At 41.5% G+C, this 22,027-nt stretch overlaps 1 protein-coding gene across 13 annotated transcripts in view; it reads left to right on the top strand.

Moving 5' to 3' along the window:
• The window catches only part of IQSEC1 (IQ motif and Sec7 domain ArfGEF 1), an 816,093-nt gene that overhangs the window by 702,226 nt on the left and 91,840 nt on the right, over positions 1-22,027 (top strand). For all 13 annotated transcript variants that reach the window (XM_069736797.1, XM_069736803.1, XM_069736798.1 and 10 more), the window contains one exon: positions 18,469-18,745. In XM_069736797.1, the coding sequence (XP_069592898.1) occupies positions 18,469-18,745 (277 nt within the window). The remainder of the gene's footprint in view (positions 1-18,468; positions 18,746-22,027) is intronic.

Here is a 22,027-nt window from a genome sequence, read left to right as displayed (position 1 = left end):
GGTAGCAGCCTATAAAGCACTGTAGAAGCTGTGTTGGGATCTGAGCCGAGCAGGCATCATGGCGTACGTAGCCTTGAGTCTCACTCCTCGCATCCTGTCACCTAATTCTGATTTTCATAAGAACTGAGCTTTCAGTGTCTGCTTTCTCCACAGCCAACGTTACACCATATATAACACATAAAACTGTCCATTGATCGTTACCATGAGTCAGCCGGCAGCGGTCCAGGTATATCACACAGTAAATAGATTTGATGTTTATTTTGGTGGAAATTGTGGAGCATTGGCTTAGTCGGGGCTCGTGTAATCTGCAACAGCTGTGGAGCAAGGACTTTATTACAATATTCTGATTACAGAGTAGTTTTCTGACTAGAGTTTTGCATGTTGCGGTGCTGGGAATCCATGTGATTCCGATGATGTGCTTACAGTGATGTCTGGCATGGAGGCAGCTTTAGAATTAGACTTAGCTTAAGAGTAACTTTGGTTAGGAGCACGAAATAAAGTTTTACCTGAGATTTGAATTTTTTTGTCTTGAGCTTTTTGGCCACATTGGTCCAAAATTCTACTTCTATGTGATGTGGAAGCTTGCCTAACAAAACATTGGTTGGTGAAATAAGGATGTTTACGATAAGTCCTATCCCCCAGGACAGCCTTAGGGAATGGCCAAAATCTAATAGGAACGCCCTTTTTGAGTGTGAGGTTACATAAAACTTGTGAGTCACTTCTGATATTCTTTCTGAAGACTTGATTCTGTTTTGTAACTATGTGAAGGTTTTGTCACTACATAAAGGTGTATAGGAGAGCAAACAATGGCGTAGGAAGCTTGGTTGATGGACACATGATCATTATAAGGCTTCATATGGGCACCGTATTGGACATTTGTGTAATACAGTTCCATAATACAGCCATAATGATTACCTGATTATTAAAGGATTTTTTTCTGGAAATAGAACAAAAAATAACTAAAGGAAATTTTATTTTAAGTTTCCAAATACCTTTAATTAGCAAATGACCCTTGTTTTGTCTAAGGAGATAATCACTATAGAGCATTAAAATGGCCACTGACAGAAACCTGCACTAGAATATTCATAGGACAGATACATGCAAGCATATGCAATAGAAGTCATGGGTGCTGAGGTAATAAGAGGCCGCTGACACTGCTGTCCACCATGTCTATCTCGTCTAATAATGGAGATATCAGGGGTGCTGAGGTAAGAAGAGGCTGCTCACACTGCTGTCCACCATGTCTATCTCATCTAATAATGGAGATATCAGGAGTGCTGAGGTAATAAGAGGCTGCTCACACTGCTGTCCACCATGTCTGTCTCGTCTAATAATGGAGATATCAGGAGTGCTGAGGTAAGAAGAGGCTGCTCACACTGCTGTCCACCATGTCTGTCTCGTCTAATAATGGAGATATCAGGAGTGCTGAGGTAATAAGAGGCTGCTCACACTGCTGTCCACCATGTCTGTCTCGTCTAATAATGGAGATATCAGGGGTGCTGAGGTAAAAAGAGGCTGCTCACATTGCTGTCCACCATGTCTATCTGATCTAACAATGGAGATACCATGGTGCTGAGAGAAGAGGCTGCTCACATTGCTGTCCACTCTGTGTTTCTGAAAGCTGAGTGTCTGTTGTGACCAGGATCCTTTTGATTGTGTAGCCAAGCTGTGATAAAGAAGGCAAGTGAGCGTTCGAAACGTGTCTTGCTCCCTTGCCCTGTCTATGCAACCTTTGTAATTTTTGTACATTTGTAATGGACTTAAAATAAAGAAACTATTTTACCAGACACTTGAACAACTTTTTTTTTCCCTTGAGTTCCCCTACATGTCTCGTATGTGCAACTGTATGTTGTCAGGTCTGTCATCCTAGTATACCGTGTAGTGAGCCATAACCTGGGTCCTTGTGTGGCTTGGGCCTGACACTGAACCGCTGGGCCTTGTGTGGCAAAGGCCCAAAGCCACACCCGGCAGTCCCTGTAGCCTGAAACCTGACCTAGCGGATCTGAACCTTGGAGCCGCATCAGCAGTAGCTGAACGCTGAGAAGCCACACCGGCAGTACCTAAATCCCGAGAAGCTGCACTGGCTAGACTTGTCCAATGTCACCTTGATTGGGCGTTTACATTCAAAATGTTTGATCCACATCCTCATCTATAGGGGGGACAGTTGGGGGCTTCCCATACACATTCAGCAGAAATGGGTGAGACAACTTTTATATGTATAGGCTTTTTACTGTTCAACTTTGCAGCCTTGTTCACATTTGCAAAAGGGATTCGCAAGTCTGAACCAGAGCTTTGTACGTAGCACTATAAATAGCTGAAAACGTTATAAATCTAAGGAAATAAGTATCTGGATGGCGATATCCAACCTCCTTGTCTTTGCAGCATTAGCCAAATAAGAACGACTGCCAGAAACCATGATGTAATGCAAAGCTCTTTCCAAAGAATTCGAGTAAAATCACCTCATCTGTGTTTCACATTACCAAGAATCCCTTAAAATGGAAAATGTACCCAGATTGTCATCTCCTGGCGATATTTTCCCCGCTCCCACCATATAGGATCAGTGTCTGTTCCCCCATACAGCTGTTCTCAAACGATTATCATTATTGAGAGGAGCTTATGGGGCCATTGACATTTATTCAACAAGTTTTTGCACACTTGACCATCATAGAAGCAGCTAAGTTCACATGTGATGTCCTGCTGAAAAATGCCACTTCTACGGGGTATAAATAAACCGTTCCGGCAGTTGCTAGTTTGGTCAATTCAGAGCAGCTGGCAGCCATAAAAGGATTGTATATTTTTAGCTAAAATGCAGTTTCCTTACAAGAAAAATGCTTTCAAATGCTCAGCATATTTCATCGCATCCTTGTAGCAGTATTCTTCTCTCTATGGTTCTGCTTTAAGCGATAATTCCCAAACTACGGTTGTCAGGACCTGCCGGAAGTTGTAGTTTTGGAATACCAGGATTGCCACCAATTGTAGAACACTGCATTAAATTGGACCAAGATATGAAGTTATTCCCTATTTTTGGGATAGGAGACAACATCGAGATTGGTGGGTATCCGACCGCTGTGACTCCAATATTGAGGAGCTCCTGTCCAAATGGAGCGAGGTCGGGCATGTACACCTATTATTCTCAATCAGACTGTTTGGTTGGATCTCAAAGCAAATAGGGGATAACTTCATATCTTGGTTCAAACCTTTAATGGTGTCAAAAAATCTCAGATACAAGTTGATCAAACAACATCAATCTCGCAACTTTCTCGTACACACTGAGAGCGCGAGGGAAACACCACTACCAGTGGCTTGGGGAAACAAAAGGTTTGGGTTTTGCGATTCATTCGTGCTTGAACTTTCTCTGTCGATGGCAAATCGAGAGGCGTCCATACACATTAGGTTGATGATGACCTGTCCCACTGAAGTTGGTGGTTTCTTCAGCTTAGGCAAAATCTGAACACTACAGTCAATGACTGGCCTCTGATTGACTGCAGCGTTCACCTGATGCACCTCCCCGATGTTGATTCCTGAAAACCAGCGGGGAATGCAGTGTTGAGTACAGAGGAGCAGCACCAGCCAAGGACAATTTTTTTTTTAATTGTTTGACCTCCTGGGTTCCATTGATAAGGAGTTCTCACGTAGTAGACAAACCCTTAAAGAATATTGATTTCTGTTTTATTGTAACTAGAATATGTAACAAAATAAATCATTTCATCTGACAGGGGCTTAAAAGCTTCTCCATTAAAATCAACTGGAAATAATAAGCAAAAATTCCCAAATATAACATGATTACATGGGATTTCTGATAACACCAAGACAGGCGGCTGTATATTTCAAAGTACACACATTTGCCTTGCAAATTCTTCAGCATAATACATGCTGCTGTTCGGTGGCATGTCTTATCTCGACGCCTCCTTGCGCTATCAGATTGTTCCCAGGTATAATGCCAATGATTCTGATAATAGATGTGTAACTTTATTTACGGCAGCACCCTCCCAGGTTATGTACACTCATACAGTGGAGCACATTCCTGAAAACCACTGGCATCGGAAAAAGGGGACCTATAGGTAAGATCAGGCTTCCTTATCAGAGGGCAGTATGAGTTGATGTGGCTGTTTCATCAAGACAACCCCTGTACATGTACCCGCTTGGCACCCCTTCTATTTGTTAAGCCATAGGGCGTCTTCCATTCTAGTGGACTTGATCCATCATACTAGAAGGGCAGCCACTTATCTGACAGGCTGTCATGTAGTACTACAATCGCTTGGCTAAACGTAGCTTTCCCAGAAAAAATCAGTAGTTTACCAATGAGAAGTAGGACGAAGTGTTGATGGGCTGCATTTGGAAAGCGATTGACTCTTCAGAGATGTCCAAACTCGTTATATTGAAACGGTCAAACTAGCCAATTTTGGCAGGACTGACCATCCATCTGATGAGCGTTGCAATGTTTAAAATCACCCATGAGTAAAAAAGGATCAGGCATATTGGATTTAAAAACACCCATGCTTCTTTCTCATAAAAGATTTGCCACCACCACAGGTGTCTAGCCACAGCTTATTTATTCCTCTCTTCCTATTGAGATCATATGCATGCTTGAATGACCACAGGTGTGCATGGGAGAGAAATGGTGAAAGATAAGTCACTGCCACAGCTTATATATTCCCTTCTTCCTATTGAGATCATTGGCATGTTCGGCTGACCGTGTATGTGTATGGGACAAAGCAGTGAAAGATAAGTCACTGCCACAGCTTATTTATTCCCCTCTTCCTATTAAGATCATATGCATGCTTGTCTGACCGTGTATGTGTATGGGACGAAGCAGTGAAAGATAAGTCACTACCACAGCTTATTTATTCCCCTCTTCCTATTAAGATCATATGCATGCTTGGCTGACCGTGTATGTGTATGGGACAAAGCAGTGAAAGATAAGTCACTGCCACAGCTTATTTATTCCCTACTTCCTATTAAATTCATATGCATGCTTGGCTGACCGTGTATGTGTATGGGACGAAGCAGTGAAAGATAAGTCACTACCACAGCTTATTTATTCCCCTCTTCCTATTAAGATCATATGCATGCTTGGCTGACCGTGTATGTGTATGGGAGGAAGCAGTGAAAGATAAGTCACTGCCACAGCTTATTTATTCCCTTCTTCCTATTGAGATCATTGGCATGTTCGGCTGACCGTTTATGTGTATGGGACGAAGCAGTGAAAGATAAGTCACTACCAGAGCTTATTTATTCTCCTCTTGCTATTAAGATCATATGCATGCTTGAATGACCACAGGTGTGCATGGGAGAGAAATGGTGAAAGATAAGTCACTGCCACAGCTTATATATTCCCTTCTTCCTATTGAGATCATTGGCATGTTCGGCTGACCGTGTATGTGTATGGGAGGAAGCAGTGAAAGATAAGTCACTACCACAGCTTATTTATTCCCCTCTTCCTATTAAGATCATATGCATGCTTGGCTGACCGTGTATGTGTATGGGAGGAAGCAGTGAAAGATAAGTCACTACCACAGCTTATTTATTCCCCTCTTCCTATTAAGATCATATGCGTGCTTGGCTGACCGTGTATGTGTATGGGAGGAAGCAGTGAAATATAAGTCACTACCACAGCTTATTTATTCCCCTCTTCCTATTAAGATCATATGCATGCTTGGCTGACCGTGTATGTGTATGGGAGGAAGCAGTGAAAGATAAGTCACTACCACAGCTTATTTATTCCCCTCTTCCTATTAAATTCATATGCATGCTTGGCTGACCGTGTATGTGTATGGGAGGAAGCAGTGAAAGATAAGTCACTACCACAGCTTATTTATTCCCCTCTTCCTATTAAGATCATATGCGTGCTTGGCTGACCGTGTATGTGTATGGGAGGAAGCAGTGAAATATAAGTTACTACCACAGCTTATTTATTCCCCTCTTCCTATTAAGATCATATGCATGCTTGGCTGACCATGTATGTGTATGGGAGGAAGCAGTGAAAGATAAGTCACTGCCACAGTTTATTTATTCCCCTCTTCCTATTAAGATCATATGCATGCTTGGCTGACCGTGTATGTGTATGGGAGGAAGCAGTGAAAGATAAGTCACTACCACAGCTTATTTATTCCCTACTTCCTATTAAGATCATATGCATGCTTGGCTGACCGTGTATGTGTATGGGAGGAAGCAGTGAAAGATAAGTCACTACCACAGCTTATTTATTCCCCTCTTCCTATTAAGATCATATGCATGCTTGGCTGACCATGTATGTGTATGGGAGGAAGCAGTGAAAGATAAGTCACTGCCACAGTTTATTTATTCCCCTCTTCCTATTAAGATCATATGCATGCTTGGCTGACCGTGTATGTGTATGGGAGGAAGCAGTGAAAGATAAGTCACTACCACAGCTTATTTATTCCCTACTTCCTATTAAGATCATATGCATGCTTGGCTGACCGTGTATGTATATGAGAGGAAGCAGTGAAAGATAAGTCACTGCCACAGCTTATTTTCCTGTTGAGATCATATGAATGTTCGACTGACCGTGTATGTGTATGGGGGGAAGAGGCAGAAATAGCTGCCTGCTGAATAAGCATTTGACCAGTAACACGTTTAGTGACAACGGTGTCCAATATAGGTACCCCATATACAACATATCCTAGATATTCAGTAAGTTGAGGCCTGTGCAAATGGTGCATACTATATTGAAAATTCCAGTTGATTCACCATTTTTAATAATAATAATTCCCCCTCTCCTCACACACCAATAATCCAGTGTATGGATTTCTACAAATGAACCATGTGCCAGTATACGTCTATCCATATGGAAACGATTGTGTGTGTATACACCAATATTCATAATTTTGACACAGCTACAACCTTTTAGGAAACCTCATGCAGACATCAGTGCAAATTGGTCCGAGCATGAACCACGATGCACTGACTGGCTGCACCTTTACCGACCCACGTGTCACAGTCTCATAGACATGTATATGGTATAAAGCGGTGACGCTCAAGTCAGCAGAGCCGAGGCAGGTCCATGCTCGGATTGATTGTCACCGATGAGCCTTTAGGGTAAGTTCCCGCGTGACTGATTTGTTGCATAAATTTTTGAAATAATCACTGCCATACATCTGATTGCGCTCAGTCTTGCAGCATGTATATGGATTTCCGCAAATCGCAAATAGGACAGCCGCACACAATTATGCAAGAAATCTGCTGTGTGTGAACATAACCTTATAACTATGTCCATTGGAATTGCTCCACAGTAATTTTGCTATAGGAATGTTTAAATGTACACAGGTATGCCAGTTGCCCATTTGTTTTTTTCTACATTTTTTATGGTTCCCATACATTTTATGACTTAGGAGCCTCTGCCTTTCAGGAGCTTTTTTTTTTCTTGCCATCTTACCATCTGCCCAAAATCCTTAGTGGTGTCCCAAGTGGAGCCTGTCAGTGCTTGTAGTGATGTCAGCATGGGACAGGTTTAGATTTATCACCAGTTACATACCAGTACGAGATCTGCCAGCCATTTCATCTGCTGCATACGCCTGGATCAGACTTGTTCCTCTCCGCAGCTACTCTCCAAGGGCAAGTCAAGTTTTCTATTATTTTATGTTTTTGGAAATTTTGCAATTTTACAAACCTATTTCTGTTTGGTGTAAATTGTGCATGTCAATTGGGAGATGTTCCAATAACACTAAATTAATAGGTGTCATTCCAGCCCCCAAAAAGGACTCTCAGAGTGATGATTTAGGGTAGATGGGTCCCAGGTTGAAAAACAAAATTGGCACATAAAATAATGCATATGTTGTGATGGTGTTGGTGCCTCCTGCTGTATGTGAAATAACTGGAGTAGTTCGCAGAGTTACAAGTGCTTCTCACAAAATTAGAATATCAGCAAAAAGTTGATTTATTTCTGTTCTTCAATACAAAAAGTGAAACTCATATATTATATAGAGTCATTACAGAGTGATCTATTCCAAGTGTTTATTTCTGTTAATGTTGATGATTATGGCTTACAGTCAATGAAAACCCAGAAGTCATTATCTCAGTAAATTAGATTACTTTATAACACCAGCTTGAAAAATTATTTTAAAATCTTAAATGTTGGCCTACTGAAATGTATGTTCAGTAAATGCACTCAATCCTTGGTCGGGGCTCCTTTGGCATCATCTACTGCATCAATGTGGCGTGGCATGGAGGCGATCAGCCTGTGGCACTGCTGAGGTGTTATGGAAGCCCAGGTTGCTTTGATAGCAGCCTTCAGCTCGCCTGCATTGTTGGGTCTGGTGTCTCTCATCTTCCTCTTGACAATACCCCATAAATTCTCTTGGCATTCTCCAGCAGGACTTGGCACCTGTCCACACTGCCAAAAGTACCAATGCCTGGTTTACAAACAACAGTATCACTGTGCTTGATTGGCAGCAAACTCGCCTGACCTTAACCCCATAGAGAATCTATAGAGTATTGTCAAGAGGAAGATGAGAGACAATGATGGCAATTTTACTACTTGCAAACTGCTCGTATGTTGTTAGAAGATTGGCTAGAACATGGCATAATAGGTAAGAGCTGTGACATGGGTACCGCATGCTTCGACATTACTGTTTGTGAGTTGAGATGAGAAAAACTTGAAAAACGTTTCCTGTGTTTCGCTAACAGACGTTGGGTCCATGTGTGCGGCAGAAAAGACTGGAGAGTCCGTATTCTAGGAAGCATCTAACTACACTTTCTGAGAGTGTCACCTGTTTTTTGGGAGATAAATTTACATTACTGCTAGCATCGCGACTTTAAATATTTGCCTCGGCTAGAATATGAGGGTGACCAGAGCTTAGCTGATCATGGTCTTAGTTTTCAATTTGTCAAATTCTAGGTGCAATATTCGGGGGGCATAGAACTTGTTTAAGAACAACACAAAGGTTTTACTTCCCTGACCTCCGGTGATCTTAGGGACATTTCTTTGTGTTATCGCCCTCCTTACCACTCAATCAGTCAATCCTTGCATCCTTCTAGACAATGAGAAGATGAATAGTTGTACATGAATTCGTCACCTAATTGTGTTTAATGGCGTTCTGTCTAGTCCTGGTGAATATGAGAAGATACCGTAAGTGAATGTAGAAAGGTCAGGTGGTAGCGCTATAGAGTTTAAGTCCTCTTTTTCTCTGAAGAGGCAATTTGCATAATGTAGAAAGGTTGAAATATATAAGCAATGCACAAAATGTTAAGTCCGTCACCAAAATCAGTTTTACTTTTATAGCGAAGGTACACTTTAGCCTGTAATTCATGGACCAAAATGCATGGACTGATCACAGGTCTCCCGAGCCGAACCTGCAACCTGATAGGCATATATGAGCCTATAAGTCCAGGTCGGGAGACCCAGGGTCAGTCCGTGCATTACTGTGTCCCCGCTGCACTTTGCTTACTGTCGTATTTGCTCTTCTTTTCTGCTGCAGACTTACAGACATGCACATACACTAGGTGTGGTCGGATGGAGCATGTCATCATGCCTAACGCTGGACGGATGGTTAATATTCTCATGATGTGCCTGCAGCATCAATCTCCTGCTAGTCTGTGATATTTCCATGTGATCTGCCCGTCCATAGCTCTTCCATCCAGTTGCCAAGCTCTTGTCACAAAGCGCTCTGTGTTCCTCTATGCAAATCACCCAATGATTCATCCTCCTCTTCAACAAACATGAAACATTTTGCTTGAAGTTTGAGTCAACAAGGAAAAGCTTCCATCAATACACGTGAGCGATCGGAGCCTGGTTTATATCCACTGGATTTCTAGGAAAAAAATAAACTAAAAGTAAAAAAAAAAATAAAGAAACCATTGACTGCGTATAATATTTATTGATTGCTGTAGTAGGTGCTGTTTGGGCCAGAGCGAGAAGTATCAGTCCGGCGGAAGGGCACAGCGTGTAGCCTTCCATCATGGTGCAATCTGCATGACTCTTAGGACCCCAAAAGAAAATTTAAAGAGAACTTGTCGTCAGGATTTTATACCCCAAACTAATGACGTGTATGAAAAGGAGTAAATCCTTACCTTTCTTGTAGAAATTCGTTTTGCTGTTTTAGAGAAATAAATCCATAGTTGAAATTGGATGCTATTGAGCTGCAAGTGCAGTGGGCGGGTGTTGCACTTGTAGCTCTCCTGCATCTCTGCTTATTCCCCGCCCACTGTCGGCCTCCGCTCTTTGACTGACAGATCACTGAAATAAGAGTAAATGAATGCGGATAGGAATGATTATTGCCTATAAACAGGAGTTGTATGACAGGTCATGAAAATCATCAATAGCAGCAGTAGAGTAACTTGGAGCTCATGGGTCCCAATGAAAAATTTCCAGCAGGGATAAGTATCATGGGTCATCAATTGGTTCTCTCATATTGTAAGGCCCTCCTGGTGAGGTGGATCCTCTAAGCCTCAAGTCCGAGTGGGCACACGGACTCCAAACGTTGACTGAGGAAGGCACATGGGAAGCGAGGACTGTGCACACTCAGGAATCTCAGGAGCAGCAGGGATGGATGCAAGTAGAGCACAGTATGGACAGAAAGTGGAACATAACCAAACATAGAGGGCAAGAGTCTCAAACCCCGGACGCAAGTGTGTGTCTTAATGGTCCTGAAATAGGCCCTGTGAGATGATGTTTCTAATCCACAGCGGGCAACTTTGAAAACCCGATGTGGAGCACAACAGAAGGCAGCGGACCCAGGGGAAGGAAGCGGAGACCTGGATATCTGGGACAGGTGTGTGACATATATGGTCCAAAATATTTGGCCCCTTTTGGCTCCAGTGCACCAGGTGTAACTGCAAACCCTGCACCCACTATAGATACTCCCCTGCTTATTAGCAAATCCCGCCATGAAAATGCCAACAGTGATGCTAATTATAGGGTAGTAATGACCATTCGTTCCCATACAGTGTGCACATTCACTTACCGTATGTAAAATGAGCCCCGACGTTGGCATTGTACTCTTTCTTGCAGATCAATATACAAAGATTAAATGCATGAAGGTTAATTAAACCATCATGAATGCCTCAACGTGCGTTTTTTCTCTTTGCAGAATTTCCAAGGAAATGGCGTAACTATAGGGTGAGAGAAAACGAATGCGTTGATATGTCACCGCGGTGGTAATACTATATTAAGTCTTGTGGGCTCCCAGCTGCCAGGCCGGTGGCTAGCTGCTCGGCTTCTTTATCAGTCTACTACTTTATTTAGGATGAATGCTCACATTCCAGGAGTCAGCTGTTGGAAGGACTGTAGGAGTCTTCGAGGAATGTTACTATTCCAGATTTAGCTTTCACTCTGAGCTTTAATTCCAAAAAGAGAGATTTGGGAGGCTCATTAGACAGATTTTTAATTCCCGGCAGCTGCTGGTTTTATGGCCTAAGTGTTCTGCGAGACTGAAGAAATCACCCTCAATATTTCATAGGTGGCTCCTTCTGCACGGGAGCTGCAGACATTTTGGAGTCTTGATTACACTTCCTGGCATCTCCTGCTAAGTCTGAGCCCTGCCGTCACATTGCTGGGTTTTCTGTGGAAGTCAATGAGTCCTGTGTTGTGCGTCTGAGGTTTAATGATTTAACCATATGAGGTGGAATGGAATTTTTTTCTCGTTGTCGGACAATTCTTCATTAGGTTCAGGGACTGTAGCCGTTCTGTTTATGCCATAGCTCAGGCTCTAGAAATAACTTTATTTTTAAAAATTACTTTTTTGCTGTGTTAATTGCGCCAATATTGACTTATGTCGGCCCTATAGTTTAATCTATCCACGGGTATGCAAAAATACCTTCATTACGTGTTGCAATTTTTTGGGAAAAACAAAGATACTTTTTGGACCTATGTGATTTAATTGACAAAATATTAGTGATCCATACGAAATAGATCACAGATATGACCTTGTGTATGCACCGTGTACCTCTTACGGACAAATTTTAATGCAGGAGGAAACCATTACAAGCAGAAAGGGGACATATAAACTACTTTGGGATAAATTTGTATTCAAGACCCCCTGTGAAGAGTACCAAGTTGGCGTAAGGAGACTTATAGCTCATTGCATGGCCTTTAAGTCTCCTTACGCCAATTTAGCAGTTTCCCCAAGAAGAAACTTTACCCCTCAGACTCTGATCAGAGGCCTCTTATGGAGCCAAATCAGATCTCCTGCTTTGTACTGATGATGGGCAAACACCCAGGGACATGTATTTGTAAATCTGATAACAGTAATATCATGTTATTACCTCTAGAGTTGGGAACGTTGCAGTAATACCCTGTATTGGCCCCACAGACCTGTCTGCAGACCTGCTATTTTATTTTAGGGATATTTCAACCTGAAATAATGTATTACTTTTTAAATGTCACCACCATAATCAAAGATTTTTCTATATGTTTGACCCAGTTCTTAACGAATTAGTAAGATTTTTAAAGCCCTTGTTGTCCCTTGCCAGATGGCACTGCCAGTCCTCTTGCTGTTTCATCCTGTCAAAGGCCCAAACTGCGGCATTTATAAAGGTCAGCATAGAACTTTCTCATTTCTCATAGTTTTAGATTACTATTATGGGAAATTTTATGTCACCTGTTTGCATTTTAGTCTCATTTTACAGTTCAAACTTCTCCTACACATTACAATGTTAAAAATGGACAGCAAGCGGATTGCCCGTGGATGGCACCCATATGCTGTCCGTAAATTTAAAGGACCCCTAAACTTGTATGGGTGATGACTTGTATCAAAAACAGACATGGGTCCAAGATTTTGTTTTCCGGACACACTGCCAAAAAATCCGGACATGTGAACAGCCACACAGACTATAATGAGCACGTGTCTCATGTGTGAAAAACATGGACAGAACAAGTACATGAAAAATGAATGTCTGAATGAGGCCTTCTCTTGTAAAGGACATGGCAAAAAATTCTCAGATTATGTAACTCCAGCAAGGCTCATTAAAGGGTCAATGCTACATCCAATAGGTAGCACCAGATATCAAGCCCTCTTCCTTTGTTAAGAGGCTATTGGCAGATTTAAATTTACAGAGAAGTATTGCATGGCCTATAAGTCTCCTTACACTGACTTGATACTCTCCACAAGGAGAAATGTTCCACCTTCCAAACTCACTCAGAGGCCTCTCACCTAGTCTAATTAGATTTCCTGCTTTGCACCGATGAAGGGCAACCACCCCAAAATACTTGTCTGCAAATTAAGTTTTTGGTTTGGCTTCTATTTCTAAGTCATATACCAAGGCTTGTTAAAGGGGCAACATTGACTTTTATGATTGCTACAGCCAAAAGGTAGCACCATAAATCAAGTCCTCTTCCTCTGTTAAGAGGCTATTAACATATTTAAATTCACAGAGAAGTATTGTATGGCCTATAAGTCTCCTTACACTGGCTTGATACTCTCCATAAGGATAAATGTTCCACTTTACAACCTCAGTCAGAGTCCTCTCACCTAGCCAAATTAGATCTCTTGCCTTGCACTGATGAAGGGCAACCACCCCGAAATACTTGTCTGAAAATGAGGTTTCTGGTTTGGCTTCTTTTCCTAAGTCACATGGCAAGGCTCATTAAAGGGGCAACTTTGACTTTTATGATTGCTACAGCCAAAAGTTAGTGCCAAAAATCAAGTCCTCTTCCTCTGTTAAGAGGCTATTAGCATATTTAAATTCACAGAGAAGTATTGTATGGCCCATAAGTCTCCTTACACTGGCTTGATACTCTCCACAAGGAGAAATGTTCCACTTTACAACCTCAGTCTGAGTCCTTTCACCTAGCCAAATTAGATATCCTGCTTTGCACTGATGAAGGGCAACCACCCCGAAATACTTGTCTGCAAATGAGGTTTCTGGTTTGGCTTCTTTTCCTAAGTCATATGGCAAGGTTCATTAAGGGGTCATTATTGACTTTTATTATTGCTACAGCCAAAAGGTAGCACCAGAAATCAAGTCCTTTTCCTCTGTTAGGAGGCTATTAGCATAGTTAAATTCACAGAGAAGTATTGTATGGCCTATAAGTCTCCTTACGCTGGCTTGATACTCTCCACAAGGATAAATGTTCCACTTTACAACCTCAGTCAGAGGCCTCTCACCTAGCCAAATTAGATCTCTTGCTTTGCACTGATGAAGGGCAACCACCCCGAAATACTTGTCTGCAAATGAGGTTACTGGTTTGGCTTCTTATCCCAAGTCATGTGGCGAGGCTCGTTAAAGGGTCGACATTGACTTTTAGGATTGCTACTTCCAATAGGTTGCGCTAGAATTCAAATCCTTCTTTCTAAAGAGGCTATTTGCACATCTGAAATGTGAGGAACAACAGAGCAAGGTGCATTGTTTCTCGGTGAACTTCATTTCACAGCTCGGTGCCTTAGACCGCAGATGATCAGATATTCACAGCATGCCAAGTGCCAACAAATGGCGATCCACCAGAGTGGAGCTGGCAGTGACAGAAGTAATACTTTGTCATGACTGTGGGGGGCAGCGCGCCTGAAGGCAAGCTCCCGTAATTATATTCTCTACAATAAATCATTTTCTCACAGTATAGTTACACTTCTCTTCCTTTATGAAATGCCGGACTGCATAATATATTTGGATTTTTTCAGATGGATCGAATAAACGGGGAAGTTAAATCCCAGTCTGTGGGCGCTTTACGCAGTTTGGGGCCAGATACGGTCTGGTAAATGGGAAAGTAGGACGATCTCAGGGGACACTGCCAACAGATTTCCACTTTCATTCTGTACATTTTATTACTGTGTTTTAATATGGGTACATGTTTGGCACTTGTGGGCTTAAAGTTCCAAAAGCTTGGGGCGCCAAGAACCAGTTTACCCAGCATAGGACCCGGTCTTCTAGATGGGCACAATATGCCAACTGTTCAGTTTTACGATGTCTCTGCAAAAGTAATAGGGCATTACGTGAAGTCTAGTTTCCTAGTATACTGCAATTATAAGATCATTTGCATTTTTTATTTTTTTTTTGTAACCACTTCTTTTTTTTTTGTCATGTGATATTCACTGATGTTCTTTGTGCCAAATTCTTCAAGATTGCACACCTGGCCCAGAAATTTCGGCACAAAGTCGGAAAATAATCTGTGCAAACTGTAAAGCGCTGCAGAATATGTTAGCGCTATATAAAAATAAAGATTATTATTATTATTATTATAAAATTTTCTTTATTTTTGCCTTTAACTAGATTTTGCATCTTTTCAGCACCAAAAATTGCAAAATTTGTAAAAAGTCATCCAAGTACAACCCAATGTTTTTCGTGGAGTCATTGACTTGCACGGCCAAGTGTGATCCAATAATCGGGTCCAACTCGGGGATTCTGTGAAAATTGGACAGGTGCACGGCCCCATTGGTCCGAGTGCAATCCGATGTTATGCTGGGACCATAAATACGGTCGTCCTAAAACTGACTAATTATCATTCACGTTGCCTGACTGTGAAGGGATACAGCCATTTTAACAAGGTGTGATAATAACACCCACAGTAATAACAATAGTAACAATCAGAGACCCTGATTCCAGCGATGTGTCACTTACTGGGCTGCTTGCTGTTCTAGCAGTTCTCTTAATGCTGAGCCCTGTATAACCCCGCCCACACCACTGACTGGCAGCTTTCAGTGTACACTCTGCATAGGCAGAAAGCAGCCAATCAGTTGTGATGGCGGGGATATACAGAGCTCATGAATATAGAGGACTACATGGCAGCAGGTGTACTAGTCGTCTAGTGATAATCTCCTGCTGATAAAACTTTGATTTTTATCAAAACTGTAACACACAGCCCAGTAAGTGAGACATCACTGGAATCAGATTCTTTGTCTCTACATTATGCTACTCTGAGATTAGGTGGCAAAAACCTGGTGATAAATTGTAATTTTATGAAGAACAACACATGATAAAATTACAGGTCTGTTGTTACTCTGCACACGCAGCCATGCAAACATGTCATGAAGTGCAAATATACTGTAAACCCATGGGAAATAGGGTGTTACTATAGGGCCTGGCTCTGTTTGCATCAAGCGCTGATGTAACCTCTATGACTACGACGGGTAATATAAGAGGTGTGCTGCACCAGTCACCACGGTAAGCGTCATCTCAGGCTTGTTACAGGAGGCGACAGGAGTAATCAAAGGATTGGAACCTCAGTGGATGAATATAAAAAAATAATATGAGCGTGTGCTGAACATACAGCTATAAATAGACGGAAATCACCTATAAATAGGATTGTTCCGGCTTTCCTTTGTACATGGTATGTTACTATAGCCAGTGCAAAAAGTTGGTCAGAAGATTAAAAATTTATAAAAGTTTGTAGTGTTTTGTTTTATTTTAGGTCATTCACTCTGGAACTAGACTATTGTCCCATATTCATCATATCATATCCAGGACATACTAAGCCTGCCTTTATTACATAAAAAATCACAATCACTGTTTGGGTAGGGGGTAGATGTGTGTCGGAATTTTTTTAGTGTGAGAGCTCTTCTTGGCCTTCGAACCAGGTGTCTGGTAGCAGCTTTCTCCCCTCTCCCCAACCTGAGAGTTCACATGAATTGGGATCTGTCGGACCAGTTATCTTACGTGTATAGGAAGTCAGGACATATAGCTGTCGGACGAGTTATCTCACGTGTATGGGCACCTTTACTGTACTTTGATGTAGTTTCCTACTTCCCAAGCCGTTTCATAGACTTAGAGCATTAGAGAAGCTGCAGCTGCATCTCCCTCTTCCCCCTCCTTCCTATCTACTGATTTCAGCATTACTGCAAATGGTTATTTTTTCAGAGAGACTTGAGAAGTTTTACTAAGACTATAGAACAAGCAGGAAGGGTTGAGCTGCCGGCTGCTGGAAGGTGAGGAGGATAGTCACATGCAATTTGCCACTTCTCGAAACAAAAACAAACCACAGAAGAGAAAACTCAAACCACATGCGCATGAGTCAGCGCTGCCACGAGCAATGATGTGACACTGGGTGTTTGTAAAGCCAGCCTTTAGAGGATAAAAAAAAACACATATCTTGCATACCTTTTGGTACCTGTTCACCACTAGAAAAAGCAGCATAACTTAGTACACAGTAAAACTTTAGCTGTTTCGTCGTGTTTTCTGGAAGAAAATCGCTATGTTCTTTAGCTTTATAGTGACCAAAGAATTAAACATTTCCGTGAAGTTTTCGTTATCAGAGTCTGAAAATCCCCCGGCGTTTCCAGCTCTGAAGTGAGAATTCAGCCGAGAGGGACGAAATAAATCTGCGCTGCTCAGAAAGTTCAAAGCCACAATGGCTGAGATTTCAGATCGAGCCGGGGGTCCTGCACACGGGGGTCCTACGCACGGTGCGGTGTGTCCCCGCTGACCCCTTGCTCTGCTCTTTATAGAAGTCTCTCCATGATAAGCTAAGGAAAAATAGAACAGGACTGTCTGTTTCCATATAGACCATTGGATGTCTCCCGATGGTCGATATTGTAACCGCATAGATTGGTATTAGCCGAAAACTAATATTCTAACCTAATCGGTATTTGCCCTCATTCAGACGTCCATTTTTCGCGTATGAGCGCTCTCCGTGTTTTTCACAGATAGCACTAGTACCTGTGATAGTCAATGGGGACTTTCACATGTCTTTAATTTTTTGCGGACCGAGAGACATGTCCAATTTTGATCCGAAGATATCGGTAATGCAAGACAATGGGTCGGTGAAAAAGTCAGACTGTACGCGATGACATCCAAGTACTGTCCTTTGTTTTTCCTTTGTTTCTACCCTTCTCCATTCCTAAGATACGGCCTCTTCGTCCCTGTGTATAAGTGTAGACTTTGTACGAATTGGGCGTGGTCATTGAGGGAGGCGCCCATTTGACTAACAAGGCTAACAGGGGAAAGAGAGGTCATATCTCAGGAACGCAGAGGCGCAGGAAGAAAAGAAAAACAACACCGGATTCAGGAGAACAGCGGCTTTTACGCAATGTTGAATAAAACCATATGATAAGTGACAGGTCTTTTTTAAATAATAAATAGGAGTTACAACCTTTGGTCCTCAGACCCTGCCCGAGCTTGACACTCTCTGTAGAAGGGGGGCTGTTTTGGACATTTAAAGGTCTGGATATGTTTTTTTGTTGTTGTTGTATTATCGTAATTTAGTCTCAAAGGGTGGAAAAGGATTACCGTATATTAATGATTTTTCTCAGGGAGTCTCCTCCAGGCACAGACAGTAGGTGCTTTGATCAGATTATTGTGATCAGTCAGTACTTTGACCTCGGGGATAAGACTGACACATGTCTCCTACACGCCCAGTACATTCAGTATCTGCGTGTGGAAGTTGTTAAGATGAAAGGAAGGTGCTGGTGAGACAGGTGAGATCCGTGATGATATCTGCCACATCTCCGCTGATTAGACGTGACTTCATGTACGTGTGGATCTAAATATACAAGATTATGTAAAGGCCTTATATAATCGATGAGGACGGAGATCTCGTAACTCCCAAGACTTACGGCTGTTTATTCATTTCTTTCCTTCTAGTGTTGAAGGCGAGGTCCCTGGAAGTGAAACAGGCGCGTCTTTAGATGGCTCAGGTTACCACCAAGGGGCAATAACGCACACCTCATCTATAAGCCCCGACCAGTACGACCATCCTGCTTACGGGATTTATTCCGTGTCCCCCGGACAGCGCTCGCGAAGGCCAAAGCTACAGCATTCCACATCCATTCTGCGGAAACAGGCCGAGGAGGAGGCGATCAAGCGCTCCCGATCACTCTCCGAGAGCTATGAGCTGTCTTCAGACTTGCAGGACAAGCAGGTAACGCTTCTTGCTGTATTTCTATACATATATTCTTAAAAAAAAAAATCTGTCCTTTTTTTTTCGAGTTCACGTTTGCAAGATCTCGGAACACTGTCATTGAATAAAAAAATTTTTTGTAGAGGTTGCACTCCCATACAGACCTAATCCAGCTGAGAGGTGGATGCAATTGGTAAATGGTTAAAAAAAACTTGATATTTTAATTTTTTTCCATCAATCAATAATAAACTTGAAAATAATAAACTTTGTATTAGAAAAATCTGCTTTCTTCTCCTTCAGGACAGATCATTCATCTTCAAAATTCTCAATTTATAGGTGACATCTGTCATCAGTGAACACAGATTTTCCCATTACTGAGACAGGAGATGACAGTTGGTGCTTATAAAGTTCTATGGAGAATGGTGTCATTTCAGGAGAACTTGCAGCAGAATGCCTGTGTTGGCCTCTAGCTCCTCCCTTCTCCATAGAACTTTAGAAGCACCAACTGTCATTTCCTGTCTCCTTTCTATTCACCGAAGACAGATTTTACCCCTGAATTGAGAGTGAATGATCAGTCCAGGAGGAGAAAGAAGCGGATTTCTCTGATAAGATATATTACAGAGTTGCCTATTTTCATATGTACTATTGATTTATGAAATAAAACTTGAAACATCGTTTACTCTTAATTTAGTGTTTAAAACGCAACATCATCTTTATTTTTTACATGATGTCCCCAAATAATTTTTTACAAGGCACAAAGGGACATATTTATCAAGCTAAAAGCACCAAAATTCTTAATACTCTCCCCAAAAAATGTCTTCATGATTTCCAAAATATTTATCAGTGTTTAATAGGTGTCGGCATGCTTAAAAGGGATGTGACGTACCAGAAATGAGACATAACGTGACATGCACCCAAAAAATGCGCCACAATTTTTGGCGCAAGTTTCTGGCACAGAGTAAGCCAACTGGTAGGCAGCAGAAACTTAGACTAGACCGTCTTAAAAAGTAGACAGATTGATCACACCGCACGAACCACGTTGATAAATCCGGAGCATTTGGGACTAGTTTGCACTAAGAATTAGGGTGATGTGTTTCCAAAATCTCAGTCACACTCTGCGTTTTTGTTCCTTGCGTTTTTTTTTTGCTACTGAACGTTTTTTGAAATCTGCAGCGTGTCAATTCTTTCAGCATTTTCGCAGTTCAAACGATTGGGGGAAAAAACGCTACGAAAACTATGTAAAAAAAAATGCATACTGTAGAGTTTTTCCTGCCAACACTGATTTTTGGTGCAGAAAAATTCGGTATAAAAACGCTGCATGTGAACATTCTCTTAGACAGTTTTGATTAATATGCCCCAGTGTCTAATTTATGATATATTAGGGGTTAAGTATCAATTGATTCGTACACAGTCGTTTTTACCCATCACGCCCTAGTATTTCACTTTATTACTAGATTGATTTCCCCTAAAAGAGCTGTCTAATATAGAAAAACAATTAAGACATAGACTGTAAATGAAAAAACAGTACCATGGTCACTTTACGGTGTCCTCGCGGATCCAGCGTAGAACACTCCTGATGTCTCCGCTGGCTCCATTCAGAAAATGAGAGCACCGCTGCAGACAATCACAGTACAAGTCCTTTTTTTAAACTGTTGTTGCAAATCAGAATAGTCGATTGAATGTGAAAAGCATTCTGAACCCGTACATTTCTAACGGATCCATTTCTTACAGTAACAAACACCGTCATAATCATCTAAATGTGCTTTAAAGGGGGTTTCCACTTTCCAAAAAAATTGGTTCCCGAATGATTGCAGACATGTAAAACCCCTGACACAGAAAGCTCTCACCCTCCTCGGGTGCAGCGATGGGTCTCTACTACTGGTGTCTCTAGTTTGGCTGCAGCGCTAACAGCACATATCACCACTGCAGCCAATCACTGAGCTCAGTGGCTCTGCAGATGCTATGAGCCGCTGAGCTCAGTGATTGGCTTCAGCGGTGATGTGCGCTATTGTCGTAACATTACCGACACATCCAAAACACAGAGATCGGACCAGTTTACATGTCTGCAAGCAGAACTCTTGAAAACAGAGGATGATGAACCTATTAACGACCGCCATATGCTAATTGGCATGGGCCTTTTTGCATGGCGCCGTGTATTTATGCTGTCTGCTCACACTTTAGCCTGTGTCATGGATCATAAATAATGTATTAGTTTACCGAATGCATATATAAATCACATATTAACTTAAAAAATGCTAGAAAGAATACAATGGAACTTTTGTTCTCCTCCGCTCCACCAGGCTACAGCCCTTTCTCCCTAGCACCTTCAAAGAAAAAAAAAATGTTTCTGCTACTTTTATTTATACATTTCTATAACCAGCTGCCAATGTAATAAAACTTTATGAAGCTAAAATAGACATATGTAATAGTAATCTCTAATGCAATTAAAACAAAATATTAAAAAAATTAAAAAAAAAGCAAAAAAGTAACAGAAAAAAAGTTACGGTAAGTGTAAAGTACATTTCCTTGCGCATACATTACAAAAAAACAAACAAAACCGATTAGATATCCACATGACTGTAATTACCTGAAGAATTAATGAGACACTTTAATTATAATTTGAAACGTGACTGATTTTAAAAAATAATGCAGAAAATTGCTTTTTTTTTGCTATTCACGGTAAAAACAAATTAAATAGCTTGCACGGTCATGTATATGTACACTCAAGCTGGAAAATGTTAATTTTCTCTTGCCTAAAACAAAGGGCACTTAAAAAATGTAAAGCGTTACAGCTGCTGAAATGTAGAGAGGAAAAAACAGAACAGATATACCTGATCTTTAAAGGGGTTTTCCACTCTATTAAAAGCTATTAATTTGAAGGAATCCTGAAAAAAAAAGAATAAAAGAAGCCACTGCTCCATTGCTGCTGTTCTGACATTCTCCCGCAGACCGGAAGTGATGATGTCATGGCCGCCAGTTTCCTGACCCTGCTGCTAATCAGTGTGCACACGTTCAGGTTTTTTTCGCGTTTTTTTTCACGTTTTTTCACGCTAAAAACACTATAAAAACTAATTAAAAACGCATACATTATGCATTCTATCATTTAGAATGCATTCTGCATGTTTTGTGCACATGGATGCGTTTTTTTCCGCGAAAAAAACGCATCTCGGTAAAAAAATGAGCATGTTCATTATTTTTGCGGATTTTCTGCATTTTTTCCGCAATTCTATGCATTTGGGAAAAAACGCACAAAAAACGCATCAAAAACGCGTCAAAATCGCGGTAAAAACGCATGCGGATTTC

Source organism: Ranitomeya imitator, chromosome 8 (genome assembly GCF_032444005.1).
Source record: "Ranitomeya imitator isolate aRanImi1 chromosome 8, aRanImi1.pri, whole genome shotgun sequence".
Lineage (NCBI taxonomy): Eukaryota > Metazoa > Chordata > Amphibia > Anura > Dendrobatidae > Ranitomeya > Ranitomeya imitator.
The sequence above is the reverse complement of the archived record's forward strand: the minus strand, read 5'-3'. Positions and strand labels throughout refer to the sequence as shown.